Raw genomic sequence first — 19,236 nt, 5'->3', positions numbered from 1 at the left:
CCTCACTAGCCAGTAATAATAGCCACCAAAAGTGTCAGTAACCAGAGCCCTCCCCCTAAAGGGTTAATCTCCTGCAGCACAAAGGGGTCCTCTTACCAAATGTTGCTTTCATTATTACACTGAGCAGATGGCAGATCTCCCTTCCCTGTTGTGCGCTGATTCAACTCTGCATTCTCCAGCTCTGCTGAGTGAGGGAGCGTCTGCCAAGTGCAGGGACAGAGAGAAGTGGACACAGCCCAGGCACTGTTATCAGCTGCTGGGGAGGACCTGGCTTTAATCATTTACTTACAGTCCCTGCGTGCTCCGTCCTTCAACAGATAGACGGACCATGCCTAGCAACCCTATTTTAAGCCCAGGTAAAAGTAGGCAGTACAGGGAACAAAAATGTGGAATTAAGGGGTAATTGAATAGACAGTGAAAAGTTTAAATAGAGCCACCAAAGTGATATTAATCACCACAATCCTATACTCAAAAAAAAAAAAAAATATGACAGTTAAACTTTAAGTCACTGACCCAACCTGGGAAGGTGGCAAGCCGAGCAAGGACAGCAGTACAGAGGTGGAGGGATCTGCAGCACTGCAACATGCTGAAAGAGGCAGTGGGGTGGCAAAAGGGAGAAGGCGGGCCACACCAAACAGACCCACAACTATTCCCCGGAGCACCCCCTTGGGGCAATCTCCATTGCTAAGGGGTAGGTGTTCCGCAGTCTGGCGCTTTTTTGAGGAAAGTATGGCCGATAGAAGAATTATAATTTGCAACCTGTGCCGTACCAAAATGAGCAGGGGCGTGAAGACTAGCAACCTCACCACCACCAGCTTAATCCGTCACATGGCATCAACGCATCCTAATAGGTGGGCCAAATGCCTAGGTCCGCAATCAGTGTCTGCGGGTCACCCACTGCCTCCTCTTCCCCGTGTTACGTGCTGGCCAATGCCCTGTCCAAGACGCGGGCCCAGATGCCTCCCGCCCTGCACCTGGACCTTTGCAAGCAGCATCAGCAACCACATCCACTTCTGTGTCCCAGCGCAGAGTACAGATATCCATACCCCAGGCCTTTGAACGAAAGTGCAAATACCCAGCCACCCACCCACAGGCCATAGCACTAAATGTGCACCTTTCCAAATTGCTGGCCCTGGAAATGTTGCCATTTAGGCTTGTGAACACTGAGGATTTCCGCAGCCTTATGGCGATGGCCGTCCTACGTTACGCAATCCCCAGCCGCCACTAATATTCCCGGTATGCCCTTCCCGCCTTACACCAGCATGTGTCCCGTAACATCACCCGTTCCCTGACCAACACAGTTATTGGGAAGGTTAACTTAACAACTGACACATGTACAAGAGCTTTTGGCCAGGGATGCTACATTTCTCTGACTGCACACTGGGTGAACGTTGTGGAGGCTGGGAGCAAGTCGTACCCTGGGATGGTGCTATTGACACCAAGGATTGCAGGCCCTACTTCAATCAGGATTTCCGCCGCCGCCTACATTAGTGGCTACAACCCTCCCTTCTCTTCCTCCACCTCCTCCTCCACTACCACCTCTGAATTATCATCTTGCAGCACCAGTCAGCCATCAGTCAGTAGCTGGAAGCAATGTAGCACTGCAGTGAAACTAATTTGCTTAAGTGACAAACAGCACACCGCCGCAGAGCTATGGCAGGGTCTAAAGTAACAGACTGAGCTGTGGCTCTCGCCACTCAACCTACAACCAGGCATGATTGTGTCTGATAATGGCCGTAACTTGGTGGCAGCTTTGGAGCTCACACACATCTCGCTCACACACATACCATGCCTAGTCCACGTGTTCAACTTAGTGGTTCAGTGGTTTCTCAAAACCTACCCCAATTTGCCTGAGCTGCTGGTGAAGATGTCCTGCATGTGTGCCTATTTCCAAAAGCAATCTACAGCTGCCGCCAGTCTGGTAACGCTGCAGCAGCGCTTTCAATTGCTAGCTTACCGACTATTATGCGATGTGAGTATGCGCTTGAACTCCACGTTGCACATGTTGGCCAGGCTTTGTGAGCAGCAGAGAGCAGTAGTAGAATACCAGCTGCAACATGGTCGTCACCTTTTCAGTCAGCTTCCAATATTCACAAGCGATGAGTGGGCATGAATGTCTGACCTCTGTGAGGTTTTAAGAAACTTCGAGGAATCAACACAGATGGTGAGCGGCGATGCCGCTATTATCAGCATCACCATCCCACTTCTGTGTCTACTGAAACGCTCGCTGCTCACAATGAAGGCGGACGCTTTGCATGTGGAAGAGGTGGAAATGGGGGAAGACAGTACACAAGGTGATAGCCACTAGCCAGACCACCCTCCGTTTGTCTTCTCAGTGAGAATTGGATAATGATAAGGAGGAGGAGGAGCAGGAGACATTGCCTCCGCTACAGAGGGTAGTACCCACAGCAGGTTTACTCCATCAGTTCAGCGTGGATGGTCCAAAGAGGAGGAAGAGGATGAGGCGATTGAGATTCATCCTCCTGATGAGAACAGCACACATGGCTGACTTTATGTTATGCTGCCTTTGCCATGACCCTCGCATTATACGTATTTTGGCCAACACCGATTACTGGTTGTTCACCCTACTCAACCCCTGCTACTAAGAGAACTTATCATCTCTCATTCCTGTGGTGGAGAGGACGAGCAAAATGGTGCAATACCATAAGGTCCTTGTGAAAAAATTGCTCCAAAAATTACCAGCTGACAACGCTGGCAGCAAAGTATGCAGTTCCTTGGGCAACCGAGGAGGGGAGACGACGGGGGCACACAGCAGTTCCAACAGAGGCAAGGCAAAACTCTCCAAGGCCTGGGACAGTTTCCTGGCGCCCCGCCAGCAACCTCACTTTGATGCACAGCCTAGTGTCACAAGACGAGAAAAGTTTTGGAAGAGCTTGAAGGAGTATGTGGCAAACCGTGTGAGCGTCCTCAATGATCCCTCTGTGCCTTACAACCATTGTATGTCCAAGCTGGTGCTCTACTCCTTGGAAGTGCTGGTCTGCCCTGCTGCCAGCGTTTTGTCTGAGCGGGTATTTAGTGCTGCTGGGGGCATAATAACCTATAAGCGCATCCGCCTGTCAACTGAAAATGCTGACAGGTCGACTCTTATCAAAATGGTCCATGGTCAGCTTAGCAGCAAAAACTCTCAACCATAATTCTTTCGATGGTCAGCTCAGCAGCAAGCCCTCAACCTTAATTGTTTCCATGGACAGCTCAGCAGCAGGCACTCGCCCCTAATGTTTTAGAGAGTCAGCTTGGCCGCAGAACCTCACCTCTAATGTTTTAGATGGTCAGCTAAGCAGCAGGCCTTCGCCCCCTAATGTTTTAGATGGTCAGCTTGGCAGCAAGCCCTCACCCCTAATGTTTTATATGGTCAACTCGGCAGTAGGTCCTTGCTTAATGTTTTAGATGGTCAGATCAGTAGCAGGCACTAGCCCCTAATGTTTTAGAGAGTCATCTCAGCAGCAGACCCTCACCCCTAATGTTTTAGATGGTCAGCTCAGCAGCAGACCCTCACTCCTAATGTTTTAGATGGTAGGATCAGCAGCAGGCCCTCGCCCCTAATGTTTTAGAGGGTCACCAGCAGGCCCTTGCTCTTAATGTTTTTGAGGGTCACTAGCAGGCCATCAATCATAATTTTTCAATGGTGTGTATGATGCCCTTCTTTATTGGTAATAAAGGGTGTACTGGAGTGTCGGTTCCTTGTAATTTTTTGCAATCCTTTCACTTAGTGCATAGGTTTTATGAGAGTAGGAGTCCAACTACCTGAACAATTGTACCACAATGTGAATGAGGCCCTCCTTTATGTGATATACAGGTTGTATCGGAGTGCCTGTTCCTTGTAAATTTTGGCAGCACTTGCACTTTATATACAAGTAAATATATAGGAAAGAATGTTTCCTAACAGTTTTTCCTCTAAAATCTATTTCATCTTTGGTTTAGTGCGTATTATTGTCAGTCTGTAAAAGGGGTGTACTACTCGGACAACATTGTTCCCAGCAGCGACCTGGGAGTCCAAGATGCATCCAGACATCCTCCCCATGCTGTTCCCGAACCATTTCAGTGGTGTTTCCATTAATTTCTGACCTTTTCATGTGAACCAGACACCCTCTCCTCTTTAGAGCAGGGGGTGCCTGGTTTAATGCTCGGGTTCTCCCATTGACTTCCATTGTGCTCGAGTGCTCGGTAGAGTACCCGAGCATCCCAAGTTGTTCTACTCGAGCACCCAAGCACTTTAGTGCTCTATCAACACTAGTCATAAGTATAAAACACTCTGTAAACCTGTGTAAAACTCTGGGAGATACAGTACTAACCTACATTGCTAAAAACAATAATTTTTTACAATAATTTTTTTATTGGTATATAAGCTATACCATTTTATATTTTTGAGGTTTTACTATACAAAATAGAAATAAACAGGAAAATAATGATTTCTATAGTTGTACTTCCTTTTAGCTTATCTAATTGCATATTATTGATAGAGACACCACAATGTTTTATCCTGTAAAGTTTATTTCCACTCTAACCTTGCAAGAGCCACTATTGATAGGCTAAAATAAGTTTATTTGAGGTTAGTTTATTAAGCAGTGTTAATAAAAAGTAATGGGTTTATAATGAAGCGGAAACAAACATTTTATAGAGCGTGGTCAAGTGTTATCTACTTTAGCTTTGTTATCCATTAGTTATATAATTATGGAAACCCTATGGGAAAACATGATCATGATTATGATTATATTCAACATTTCGACATTTATCAGAAATTTTTAGGATGTATGCTAATAATGCAGCACGTTAAAAAAAATTGAAAAAAGAGGAATAATAACACAGTTTTGGTAAAGTAAAGCCATCAAGAAATCCAGATATGTTCGGTTTAGGCAAATATGTATAGTCAAATATAATTAATATTATGCAATATCGTAACATTCTTGCAAAACTCATAAACAGGCTGAAATTCTCAACACAACCACCAAATGGCCACACATAGGCACATTATGGACAGACATCTTGTGACAGAATATTGTTTTGTTTTTAAGTTGGTAATTTTACAACACACATCTTAGGATGTGTAAGGGTAAGGAAGGAAACATCTGTACCTCCAAATAAAAATGTCAATGATAAATCTGGTATACAGCAAGCAATCAGTATCTAGTTGTCATTTTAATCAAATGGAAGCAAATGAAAACAAGCCTTTCTAGGAAGTAATTTGTCACTAATTGATTTTTGTCATTTTTTTTTTATTCAGCAAAGCACCCAAGTCCAATTTTTCAATACTTTGTTCATCTCTAAACATAATTTTACTATGAATATCTGGTCCTATTTAAACATGTCACACTAGAAATGTGTTTTACAATGTCAAATACAGTATGGTAGTGGTTACACAGTGGGAATGCTCCTTACTCTTGATCTACTCACACCCCCTTGGCCCTATTCATATGGAGTCTGTTACAACTCAAATCAAAATAGATCTATCATAGACTGAGCAAAAAAACAAAACAAAAAAAATATAAAAAATTGACCCTATAGCCCTGTGTCCACTACTTGACTATACTCAATTCTACACTTTTCTACCCCTTTTTCTAATTTTCTACTATACCAAAGTTAAAGATAGTACTTGCCATTTTATTTACCACACCTAAGTGAGCCAAGCCAGTAACATGAAAGTCACATGACCGTACTCCTGACTACTGATCAGTCTGAGAGAATCATCACAACACTGATACCAGCTACAGTGAGTGTACACCATACCCACAGTGGAAAGCAAAGCACAGTACCTGGTACCGAAACCAAGTAGAGGGGAGTTATATGTTACTAAAGTATCTCAAGCTTGACCAAAATCAGTGTCTTCTTTAAATAATGCTACTGCGTGATGTTTTCTTTTCGTATAGAGCTCCAACAACCATGAGAGCATGGACAATTAATTTGTAAATTCAAGATGATATCTCTATTGAGGTATGTTTTTCAACCTCAGAGCTGTACTTCATACATCATAGATAATAGTAATAACTGCGCTTAAATGAATTGAACACAACTTAATTTCTCTTAGGACCATTAAAGAGTCATGATTATTCAAGTGGAAATTAGGAATATTACCTTAATCACCAAATCAAATTTCTGGTGCAAATCTCTGTTTACTGGTTTCAGGAGTGTAAGCGCAGCCGTTGTACGATTCATATGGAAATATTGTGCATAATCCTCAGGAGTACCTGCAAGAGAAGACAATGTTTTGAACATCTAATTGACAGAAAACAAAACAAAATAATTGCTTTATCCATGGCACCTTATGTATATGGTATGCTGCTTTCATTCAATTTCAAAGGGATAATAAATGCATTCACTAAAGCATACAGGTAATAAAAATTGCTAGCTTAAAAGAAGCAGAACTTAATATGATCAGGGACTGACAATATTTTATATGATGACGACAGTTCAATACTGTCTCTGATTTTAATAACCCATCAAGCAATTTATTGTATAATGGGCTGAGTTTTATGCCATTTATAAATCGCAAGAGTGAATGAAAATGAGGATACCTTGGGATTTGACATAACATATTTAAAGAAGAATCACAAAAGATACAGATAAAGAAAGAATAATCAAAACAGTAGATGATGCTTCATAATTTACCAACAGTTCCAGTACATGTCAAACTAAGTATTTTGTCACTCTTTGTTTATGGTAAACAAACATCATAATTCGCATACACTACCTCCCACCACACAATAGCAAATTAAGCATAAAGAACAAAAACAATAGGCGAGAAATCAATTAGCAATGCAATACATTATATATAACTGATGTAATAAGGTATGCATTTTCACTACAGTAATAGCAATCAGTCAATTATTTGCTATCCTTAGGCAGTTATTGAAATTTTAGCGATTTTTTAACAAGTCTAATTGGCTATACAAGAAACAATAGTGACATATATATATATATACAGTATATATATATATATATATATAGAGCTCAGTATATACAGTACTAAAGGGATAGTAGAAGCTAGGGACTTATGATATATGTATGCCCTCTTATCTCTTATCTATATAGTTTCCATACTGGTAGAGCAGAATATTAAATCAGTGATACAGTCCTTACCTCAGTATCTGAGGAAAGGGATTTAGGGGTCATTATTTCAGAAGACTTAAAGGTAGGCAGACAATGTCATAGAGCAGCAGGAAATTCTAGCAGAATGCTTGGGTGTATAGGGAAAGGCATTACCAGTAGAAAGAGGGAGGTGCTCATGCCACTCTACAGAGCACTAGTGAGACCTCATTTGGAGTATTGTGCTCAGTACTGGAGACCATATCTCCAGAAGGATATTGATACTTTGGAGAGAGTTCAGAGAAGAGCTACTAAACTGGTACATGGATTGCAGGATAAAACTTACCAGGAAAGATTAAAGGACCTTAACATGTATAGCTTGGAAGAAAGACGAGACAGAGGGGATATGATAGAAACTTTTAAATACATAAAGGGAATCAACAAGGTAAAAGATCAGAGAATTTTTAAAAGAAGAAAAACTGCTACAAGAGGACATAGTTTTAAATTAGAGGGGCAAAGGTTTAAAAATAATAACAGGAAGTATTACTTTACTGAGAGAGTAGTGGATGCATGGAATAGCCTTCCTGCAGAAGTGGTAGCTGCAAATACAGTGAAGGAGTTTAAGCATTCATGGGATAGGCATAAGGCCATCCTTCATATAAGATATTGCCAGGGGTTATCAATAGTATTCAGTATATTGGGCAGACTAGATGGGCCAAATGGTTCTTATCTGCCGACACATTCTATGTTTCTATGTTTCTATATTGTATCCTTCGTTGAGTTACATAGGAAGGAAGCCATATAGTGCACTATGCTTAATGGGACTAATAATTCAAACCAAAGTTGATTCATTCAAACCCTTCATTTTATGCTGTTCGGAGTCCTGTCCGGTACCAAACTTGACTTCAGATTCCAAATTTTAAATGTTTTTAAAGATGCAGTAATGAATACCAAATTCATTCACTACAGTCTTGCATGACTTCGGCTAAAACTAATTTTGCCTCCACGGAGACAATACATTTTAGTGCTATACGGAGACTGGCCTCTGGACAGCATTAAAACAAAGTGTCTGAACGAATAGACTTTGAATCTATGATCCAAAGGGCTCGATTAGAAGCTCAAGCCTAATTCTAAGTCAAGTTAAATTCCTAATTTTAACAAGGCACCTCATAATAGAATGAAAACACATACTTTGGAGCACAATGTGTGATTGGTATTATAGAAAATAGTAGATATAAGAGGTTGTCTGTGTTTTCCACCTTTATGGGAGAAGGGGTACATTAATCAAATCTGCTACTCAGGTTTTGTGATGTAAATATTTGGTGCATATTTTATGACATTTGGTGATTCTTGCCACCTTTAAAAGTAGAATGAAAAGTCGTCAGAATTTCAGATTAGAACACCTATAAGTCTAATTTATGATATGTGACAGTCACAAAAAAGTTGCATCTCAATGCCAGGCAACTCCCTAGTGTATTTTTACAGACATAGTCATACAATACATTGCACTTGTGCCAAAGAAATTAGTACTGTGTGCCATTTCATACATTTGGCATAACCTCACAAAGCAAAAACAGACTTAAAACTGACACCAAAACCATCTCAAATGTTACATTTCCCCCTTAATGTTTCAAATTTAGATTAAAATTAAAAAGAAGGTGGGGTCAAATTTAGTTACATGTTTATTTAATGAGGACATTTTCATTTCTTTAATTTTGCTCTAGTAGTAGGTCTTCATGTATTACTACACTCAATTATATTATGCCTTTATAGCTACAAAAGCCAGACATAGACCTAAACCCCCCCCCCCCCCCGCCCCCCAAAAACAGATTGGAAACATTGGCACTATTATCTATTAACAAGAGCTTTATCTTGAAAATGTAATCTATTATTTTAAGGTTGGGCACTTTGGAAGTTAAACGCAGCTCTCTGTTGTTATGGTATAAAGAAATTGAAGGGCAAGTTTGAACAGGATTTATGGTTTATCTTAAAAATATCTGCCTTATAACCAGTAGAGAATGAGCTCATTTATGGTTATACATTGACTTTATTAAACAGCTAAATTTCTTTATATTATTAACACAAGAAAATGTGTATGGGCATAGAACCTGATTGGGTCCATTTCATATGGAATTGTCTAAGGTTGTTTATGTTCTGGCAACAAGTAGTAGAAACAATATTTCTTAGGATTAGGGTCCCCTTAGACTCACCAAACTGTGTTTTAGTGGACATACTCAGCATGCCTGTGCACGGCTTTAACTGGCTTTATATAAAGCTAGAAATATAAATAAAAAGAGACATGAAATATGGAAACCATGGCTGAGAAGCCTTAACCCTAATGTAAAAAAGGAAACATGGCTATAGGTTTGATATGTAATTATTTGCTTGTTTCCTCTTTGCCCCTTCTTTCACTCTTCTTTCCTTCCTCTCTTTTCTTTCCATTTCAAGGTTGGGGTGGTGATGTACTATTCTATATTGTATATGTTTTTGTATTAAGAAGTAATATAAAAAAAAAAAAAAGGGTTACAGGAGCTACAGAGTATGCCGTCAGACCAATCCTTGAACAGATTTCATTGAGAAGGCAACAAAGCAGCTTACAATACATGTGAAAGCATATAGGCTTCAGGAGAGAAGTGTTTGAAAAATAGGGAAAAATAAGTACTTTATATCCCATTATAAATATAAAGCAATAATACAAAAATACCCCCCAAAAGATGTTTATAACTTTAAAATAAAAGCTAAGGTTACTTAATATTCCCTTACTTTTTCTAATACTTTGAATAGGACTTAAACCTTAGCTGAAATCATGATGGTGGAGGCAGGGCTGGGCCGACACAGAGGTTGGGGAGGCTCCAGCCTCAGGGTGCAGGCCAGCTCCCCAGCCTCTGGGCGACAGGCAGGCCACTGACCACGTTGCTGCCGCGCCTGCCAGGCTGCTGGCCGTGCTGGAGGACGGAGGGAGTAGTGAGCACTTGGCACTGACTTACGTGCTCCCTCCCCGCTCCGCCTCCTGGCTTGGCCGCTCCCCTGTTCTGGTCTCTGCTCAGTCGCTTGCCTGACTGGCTGCGTACAGTACACACTTTGACCTAAAGCTCTGTACGCAGTCAGGTCAGATGTGCACCCTCTGGAGACCAGGAGCAGCGCAGGCAGCAGCAGGCAGCAGTACAGCACTGTGTCATGACCCAACCCAGGCCCCAGCAGGGATAGAGCGTGAGAATCTGCCCTGAAGTGAAATAAGATAATTTTTAAATAAAAATAATATTCTTTTCCATCTGATCGGAGGTCTGATGGAGTTCTGGATGGGGTAAAATTACAAGGAACACCTGGGGGGGGGGGGGGATGGGGTTGGGTGGGTTGGGGTGGATTATGATTATTAACAAACATACATATCTAAATGGCGGGGGGCTTGACTTGAGTCATCTACTGATCAGTGATCATCAGAGAATTGGAGCGGCAGGAATAAATAACATCTAAATGTCTGGTGGGGTAGATGGGGGGTCGAGGGCTGATGGGGGGAGGGGGGGTTAGATGATCTAACCCAGCCCCCTTTCCCCATCAGCCCTTGTCCTACCACCCCATCTACCCCTGAAAAACTTGCTAGTTTTTATTCTTTATTTGTCTTGTTGACAGGATTATGTTTATTTATATTAAGATTATGTGGGTATTGTTTTATATGACTTGTTTTTGCACTTTATTTCTATCTTTATATCGATCTAAAGAGGTTGTGCATTTGTTTACAGCTATAGTTAATTGGTACATTAAACTGTGCATATTTATGTGTGATTACAACAGTAAGTATTTAGTAAAGACTCCACACATTGGGGGTGGTGTGCACTTGGGCAGCTCAGCCTCTGTTGATGGTGGACCATGTCCCAGCCCTGGGTGGAGGAGAGCTTCACAGAGTGCATTACAACTGCTTGGCTTTTCCAGCATATGGAATATGGATCAACAAAAAGAATATAGGATTTATACACTGCACGCTGGAACCAATGAAACTTGAGGGTGCAGTACTCTCCAACAGGCACTGTAGCCCCTTTGTGGTTTCAGCAAAGGTTTAGATACTCCTTTAATTATAAAGTGGATAGACTTCCCTGACTTACATGAACTGTTCTATTTCTCAGTTTGAGAAATGGAAGAGAAGTGGAAACTCACTTCTGCTGCCAACCACATTGCCAAAAAACTGTGTATATAATCACATATGTCAGTCATGTAAAAATCAAAGTATTATCACAGAAAGCAAAAACCAATGAAAACATAACTTTTAATATATATTTTTTTAAAAGAGTCCAATTAGGGCTATCAATGTAGATCCCAACAAAGCACTGCTATGCCGATAATCAGCTATAAACTTCGCATCAGGGGCAAATAAGGGCTACATAGCAAGACATTTGACCCTATCAGAACCCTAGATAGTGGCTCAGCCCAGAGGCACACCCTGATGGTGGATGCCCTCTGTCCTTGTACCTAAGCCTAATATGTCCCTAGAGGCCCTACCAAAATTGTGAAAGAAATAATACCCTAAATCCCTACGCATTTCCCCAAGTAGTTTGATAAAGGTCCAAATTTTGGTAGGGCCTCTAGGGGCATATTAGGCTTAGGTATGAGGCCCTTGCCCCCATGCATGTAGCAGTGTAGTTGTGCAGTCATATGTCATATGACTGAATATTTAAGGATCTGTGAACTGCTAAAACCTGATGGTGGATGCCCTCTGTCCTTGTACCTAAGCCTAATATGCCCTTAGTGTCACCATATTGGGCCGCCTTCATTTAGGATTGGTCCCGACATCCAGGCTTGAAGATATATGCTGCCTTCCTTTAGGCATTATGTATTTTCTCCCTCCTAATCTCCCCTCTCTTTCTCTGTTTCTTAGTTCTTTGTTTCTTTTGCTCAGCAGCATTTTGCTCTCTGTTTCGGTTTGTTTAAGTGAACAAGCGCCACTTTTTATTACCTGATATCCTGCACTAAATGCTATATGTATTGTTACATTAGCGCTGGCTAATTGCCCGCTCTACCGCACCATGTGTCAGATGTTAACGCACTCACCGGCGTCTTCTGGCTGCATAGCAACGCACGTACAGTTCCTCCTGATGCCCTCCCGCCACACGAGACCGGGCACTGTGCTTCACCGGCTGGTGCGCTGCGTTCCACCCGTTTGACACGCCTGTTGGTGGAGCGTGTCGTCTAGGTCAGGTGTCCGGACCACGTGACACCGGGAGGTGGAGTTGTGGAGTCTCAGGGTGCGCAATGCATCTATAAACATGGCGCCTCACATGTAATTCGGCATGCAGCTGATGGAACAAAATTAGCTGTTCCATTGGTGTCCCCCCAGCCATATGTGGAATTTACCATCTGTAAGGGACCATTGATGTCCTGGTTTTGTATCCTCTGGATCCACTGATCTAAGGTATGTCCCTGTTCTGTCCTCCTGTAGTTCTCATCTTTTTGTGAACCATTTCTTATGTTGATTATATCCTTTTTGTAGGACGGTTTATTTTACCTATTTGGATTACTTCCCCTGATGATAGATGACTTAAAACGTGACATGTAGGGAACTATCCTATAGGGCACATTAGGGATACCTCCCTATTTTAGGGTTAGGTATCCGGACGGGGCCGCCCCTTGCGGGGCAGGAACTCTGTATAGACAGGCAGGGCCGTATCAGCAATGTCCCCATCCCCATTCAGGGATAACTATGGATACTTGTTCCCTCCATTGTCTACACTTTGAATCTACCAACGACCATACCAAGTTTACCAGCCTAGTCATGGTGCATCTCCTCTACCACGCTTGGCCTTTCCCTATCGGGGTTACATCGGAATGGTAATACTGTTCCTTATTTCTAAGCCATACATATTATCCATTGAATGTGGCGCTAAGTTTTAATCTTTACCAGTAAAAGTTATATTTTTGCTCCTTTTTTTGCTCCCTTAGGGGAATTGATATTTTCTAAGCCTAATATGCCCCTAGAGGCCCTACCAAAATGTGAACCTTTATCTAACTACTTGGGGAAATGCATAGGGATTTAGGGTATTATTTCTTTCACAATTTTGGTAGGGCCTCTAGGGGCATATTAGGCTTAGACAGAGGGCATCCACCATCAGGGTGTGCCTCTGGGATAAGCCGCTATCTAGGGTTCTGACAGGGTTAGATTTCCCGCTATGTAGCCCTTATTTGCCCCTGATTCCAAGTTTATCACAAATTATCAGTATAGCAGTGCTACGTTGGGATATATATTGATAAACCTAATTGGGCTCTTTTTATCTCTTACACATATATAAAAATGAGTTTCTGTCTGTCTGTCTGAACGTTCTGGACTAATCTTTACCAAATTTGGCACACAGGTACATCAGGTGTCCGGGGAGGTTTTAGACCGGGTCTCAGCTATTTAGGACGTAACCTGCATTAGCCAATAGAAGCCAGCAAGCTTTTCACTTAAATCCGAACTACCATTTACACGGTTACATGTCCATTATTAGCCAATAGAAGCTCGCAGGTCCTACTCCAGGTTGCCATAACAAATGATCACAGGTTTTAGCAGTTCGCAGGTCCTTTAATATATTCAGTCGTATGATGGAACAACTACACTGCTACATGCATGGGGGGCAAGGGCCACTATTAAACTTACGGGTGCTATTGAGTTCACTGTTAAAGTGGCGGGCACTGTAGAGGTCATTGTTAAAGGAGCAGGCACTGCTGGCGATCACTGTTAAAAGAGGCGGGCACTGTGGAAGTCACTGTTAAAGGGGAGGTTACTGTGGAGGTCCCTGATAAAGCGGCGGCTACTGTGAAGTTCACTGTTAAAGGGGTGGTCAATGTTAAAGGCGCGGGCACTGTGGAGGTCACTGTTAAAAGGTTTGGGGGCACTGTAGAAGTCACTGTTAAAAGGGACGGGAACAGTGAAGGTCACTGTTAAAGGGGCGGCCACTATGAATGTCACTGTTAAAGGGGTGATCAATGTTAAAGGTGCGGGCACTGTGGAGGTCACTGTTAAAAGGGTGGTCAGTTTTAAAGGGGCAGGCACTGTGGATGTCACTGTTAAAGCGGCGGGCACTATTAAAGGGACAGGCAATGTGGACATCACTGTTAAAGGGGTGGGCACTGTGGAGGTCACTGTTAAAGTGGCGGGCACTGTGGAGGTCACTCTTAAAGGGGTGGGCACTCTGAAGGTCACTGTTAAAGGGGCAGCCACTATAAAGGTCACTGTTAAAGGGGTGATCAATGTTAAAAGGGTGGGCACTGTGGAGGTCAATGTTAAAGGGGAGGGCCATATAGAGGTCACTGTTAAAGGGGCGGGCACTGTGGAGGTCACTCTAAAAGGGGTAGGCACTGAGAAGGTCACTGTTAAAGGCAGTGGCCACTACAAAGGTCACTGTTAAAGGGGTGGTCAATTTTAAAGAGGTGGGGACTGTGAAGGTTATTTTTAAAGGGGCAGGTACTGTGGAGGTGACTGTTAAAGGGGCAGGCACTATGTAGTTCACTGTTAAAGGGGTGGTCAATGTTAAAGGGGCAGGTCATTGTGGAGGTCACTGTTAAAGGGGCAGGCACTGTGGAAGTCACTGTTAAAGGGGCAGGCACTGTGAAAGTCACTGTTAAAGGGGCAGCCACTATGAATGTCATTGTTAAAGGGGTGATCAATGTTAAAGGGGCAGGCACTGTGGAGGTCAATGTTATAGAGATGGTCAATGTTAAAGGGGTTGGCACTGTGGAGGTCACTGTTAAAGGGGTGGGCACTGTAGAGGTTACTGTTAAAGGGACGGGCCATGTGGAGGTCACTGTTAAAATGGCGGGCACTGTGAATATCACTGTTAAAGGGTCGGGCACTATTAAAGGGACAGGGAATGTGGAGGTCACTGTTAAAGCGGCGGGCACTGTGGAAGTCACTGTTAAAGGGGCAGGCACTGTGATAGTCACTATTAAAGAGGTGGTCAATGTTAAAGGAATGGGCACTGTGGAGGTCATTGTTAAAGGAGAGGTCACGGGCAGTGCAGAGGTCACTGTTAAAGGGGCGGGCATTGTTAAAGTCACTGTTAAATGGGCGGGTACTATAGAGGTCACTATTAAAGGGGCTGCTACTATGAAGGTCACTATTAAAGGGGTGGTCAATGTTAAAGGGGCGGATACTGTGAAGGTCAATGCTAAAGGTGCGAACAGTGTGGAAGTAATTTTTAAAGGGGCGGATACTGTGAAGGTCAATGCTAAAGGTGCGAACAGTGTGGAAGTAATTTTAAGGGGCGGGTACTGTGGAGGTCACTGTTAAAGGGGCAGCCACTATGAAGGTCACTGTTAAAGAAGTTGTCAATGTTAAAGGGGCGGGGCACTGTGGAGGTCACTGTTAAAGGGGTGGGCACTGTGAAAGGGGCAGGCATTGTGGAGGTCATGGTTAAAGGGGCGGGTACTGTGGAGGTCACTGTTGAAGGGGCATGTACCATGAAGGTCACTGTTATAGGGGCAGCCATTATGAAGGTCACTGTTAAAGGGTTGGGAATACTGTTGATATCTTTTTACAACACATGGAAACATAAAATGAAATAGATGAAATATACCTGTGCGAAACCGGGTCCTTCTGCTAGTATAATATATATTAAAAGTTATGTTTTAATTGTTTTTTGCTTTCTATGACAATACAACCACATAGCCACTTTTAGGTGGACATTTACTATACATAGTAAAATATAATAACATTTAAGAGGTTATCAACGTACTTGTAAAAAACTAATAAGTCATGATTTAGTTTCAATACAATTGATCTGGGGCAACATTACATACCAATAAGTATGGAGAAAAGTATTCCAGGGCGGTCAAAAATTGGTAATATATCCATATCTTGATCTTCAGCTTGTATAGGTGGTGTGACATTAACCGGATTCACTTTTGCCTATAACAAAAGAATATTTAGACTTAATTATTATAAAATAAAAAGAATCAAGTAGCAAGAGCAGCGGTGCAAGCAATGTCCTTCAATCCCTGCAGAGACATGGAGGAGGAAGATGGCCGTGGATGGACTTCAGTGCCACAGTACTGTTTGCTTGCACTATTTTCTAATAAATTGCATATTGCATATTCTTCATATTGTTCAATAATAAGAAGACTGTATAAAAAAGATAAATCCCAGAAAACTTTTTAAGTGAATGGGGGCTGCTAAAAGCAAACAACCCTTTTAAAGTGAAAAAAATAGCAAATATTAGTGTAATAAATATGCATGTTAGTTTACACAAATTGGAACAAGGTCTTAATTTAAAAAAAAAAAAGTTAATTAGAGTGATGTGGATCTAAATGACCAGACACTAAGTATTTATTTTTACATTTTACATTTTATTTACATTTTCTTTTTCATTTACATTTTTAACATAATGGGGCACATTTACCAATCATATCTAAAATGTAGGCAGTATTAGACCGGCAGTCCAGCGGTGCCCCAGATTTAACACAGTGCTTAATGGCGAAATACTTACATCTAACTTTATATAATCTCTTAGGTTACATTGCATCAAAATTGTGTGCCAAATTTGCTGCAGATTGGCCCAGATTTATTAGTAAGGCAAGCTAGACATGTAGAGTCTTTAAATGTATTATGATCATAGTTGATCAGGTTGTATGAGAAATTATGCACATCTAAAAACTGCCTTCTAAAAGGCAGTTTGGTGCAGAAAGTTGCTTTCTAGACCATACCATTTTAAACTAAGGGACCCTTTACATGCACTGATTCTGGCCAGAAGATCCCTAACAAGTGTTCATAGGATCAGAGTATTCTGATGATGTAAAGATTCCGCCAATTACCCGATGAATGAGCAAAACACTTGTTTATCTGATTATCGCATCATTTATGCACTTACTAAAATCTTCATTTGCTGGCAGCAGATCGTGCTGTGTAAACAGTATCTGCTGCTGGCAAACAACAATTTTGTATGGGGAAGAGTGATGGCATTAGCTATCGCTCCTCCCCATACTGTGGAGTAATAAATGCATCTGTACTGACGAGCCGGCGATTGGCGGGAAGAAAATCTTACTTCCTGACAATTTTCTCCAAAATTGGACCATGTAATGCAAGGGTAGGGAACCTCTGGCCCGTGTGTGGCATATCAATTCATGTGGCCCACGGCGCCCTGCCAGAACATATAGTGAAAATGCTAATGACCGCTTCCATTATGGAAAGGGTTATTAGCATGCAGGAGGCAAGGGAGGTGAGAACAGCACTGCACTGGCTGTCCTCACCTTCCCTGGTCTTCTTCAGGCCTCTCTCTGTGTCCTGACACGTACAGTGTCAGGAACTAGTGCACATAGATGTGTACTATGACCTGACACTTTGCAGGTGACAGTGCGTCAGGAAGAAGACCAGGGAGTGTAAGTGAATCTGCTAAGTGGCATTGCTGTCTGGAATTGGAGAGGACGTTTATTTTTATTTTTTTAATCGTCTGATCTGAGATCTGATTGGATGTTGGGGGGTCTGATAGGCGCTGATCTGAGGCTAATTGAGGGTGGGGAAGGTCTTATCTGAGGCTGGGGTCTGATCTAAAGATGGGGGGTCTGATGGGGTTTGAACTGATACTGGGGGGTCTGATCTGAGACTGAGGGGTCTGATAGGGTCTGATCTGAGGCTGGAGGGTCTGATGCAGGTCTCAGCTAAGGCTAGAAGGTCTGATGAAGGCTGATCTGAGACTAGGGAGGGTCTGATGGGGGTCTGATTTGAGGCTTAATTGTCTGATCTGAGGCTAATGTAGGCTGGGGGGGTCTGATAGGAGGCTGATGGAGATGGGGGAGCAGATCTGAGACTGATAAAGGGACAAAGGCAGGGACATTTGCAAAGAAAGAGGCAGGGACAGTGGCAGAGTGAAAGCTGGGAGAACAACTCTCTTTGATGAAAGAGTTTTAGAAAGAGATGTGACTTTTTGTGTCAACTTGTTCTGCATTTTGTCCCCAAATTGAGTAGCCATGTAGTATGTAGATTTAGCAAAATATCATCAAACACAGCAGGGAAAAAATGTGACAGAAAGTGATCAAAAGTAAGAATCTTTAAATCCCCACCCTTTCAATTGACTGTATGCTGTGGATTTCCACCAGGAATTTTGCAGTTTACAAATCACAAGGTGAAATCTGTGGCAAATCGACAGCAAATGTCATCTATTTGTTGTGGATTTTGATTCAAAATTGTTGCAAAATGCAGAGTAGAAAAGCCACTGATGGTTACACTGATCTTTTTGCGGCATCTTTTGATGCAAGTTTTTGAGCCAAAGCCAGAAGTGGATCTATAGGATATTAAATCAATAATCCCTATTTTATATGTCTCATTCTCTTCTAACTAGAGATAAGTTAATGATTCGGAAATTTGATTCAGGCCAGCTCATGTTATTATTCCAATAATTATTATGTGTTATTTCAATGTATAAATCCAGCCTTCTAAATATACCTTTAGCACAATATTTTAAGACATAACAACCCAAATGTGTAAGCTCCAAAGATCTGTCGAACAATTAGCACAAATTGCAGCAATTTGGTGTATTATGGGTTTCTAAAAACATGAAACGGGATGGGCTTTGATGAAAGGGGTGGGGTTTCATACACTAATTTGCAACAAAATTTCCCCACAACCAATAGTTGGTGTAGAATTAAAAAAAATGTCTATACCTCCAACACATTTTTTATCAAGCCTGAGCTCCTTTGATAAATCTGGTGCGGGTTTAGACAACCTGTCTAAGCTTACGCCATTTTTACGACTAGTAAATCCCTAGACCGAAGAATTCATTAGTATACAGTATGTCAATTATTGGAAAATAAATATTTAAGCAAAAAGAAATAGAACACAATTAGTGTTGAGCGAAGTATTAAAAAGTTCAATTTGGCTGCTTCACCGAATTGTACAATTTTTTTTTGCTTTGTGATAAATTACACCCCCTGTCATTGAACTCCTCAGATGCCGCATTCATCGTTGATTGCAGCTTTGCAGATTAATTTTAAAGCATTTCATTAAATAAAAATCTTGCTTGAAACACTAAATCTTGAGAAGTCACCACACACAAGATTTTGTGCGGGATCTTCAAGCAAAATGGCAGCTTTGGCCACGTCATGCTGAAATGGCTGATGATTTATTTTATTTTTACCTCCATTTTAGAGAAAAGCTATTCGTTAGTACGAGGAAATTTGGCGTCACGGTGAATCAAATTTTTTCTGAAATTTGGATCGAAATCCACTTTGACACTT

At 41.9% G+C, this 19,236-nt stretch overlaps 1 protein-coding gene across 1 annotated transcript in view; it reads right to left on the bottom strand.

Annotated features, from left to right (window-relative positions):
• Positions 1-19,236, bottom strand: part of PCDH15 (protocadherin related 15) — a 1,384,495-nt gene that overhangs the window by 992,185 nt on the left and 373,074 nt on the right. The window contains exons 8-9 of the mRNA XM_044299661.1: positions 15,808-15,916; positions 6,091-6,203 (exon numbers count right to left, since the gene is read on the bottom strand). Coding sequence (XP_044155596.1) covers positions 6,091-6,203; positions 15,808-15,916 — 222 coding nt within the window. The remainder of the gene's footprint in view (positions 1-6,090; positions 6,204-15,807; positions 15,917-19,236) is intronic.

Source organism: Bufo gargarizans, chromosome 6, assembly GCF_014858855.1.
Source record: "Bufo gargarizans isolate SCDJY-AF-19 chromosome 6, ASM1485885v1, whole genome shotgun sequence".
Classification (NCBI taxonomy): domain Eukaryota; kingdom Metazoa; phylum Chordata; class Amphibia; order Anura; family Bufonidae; genus Bufo; species Bufo gargarizans.
The sequence above is the reverse complement of the archived record's forward strand: the minus strand, read 5'-3'. Positions and strand labels throughout refer to the sequence as shown.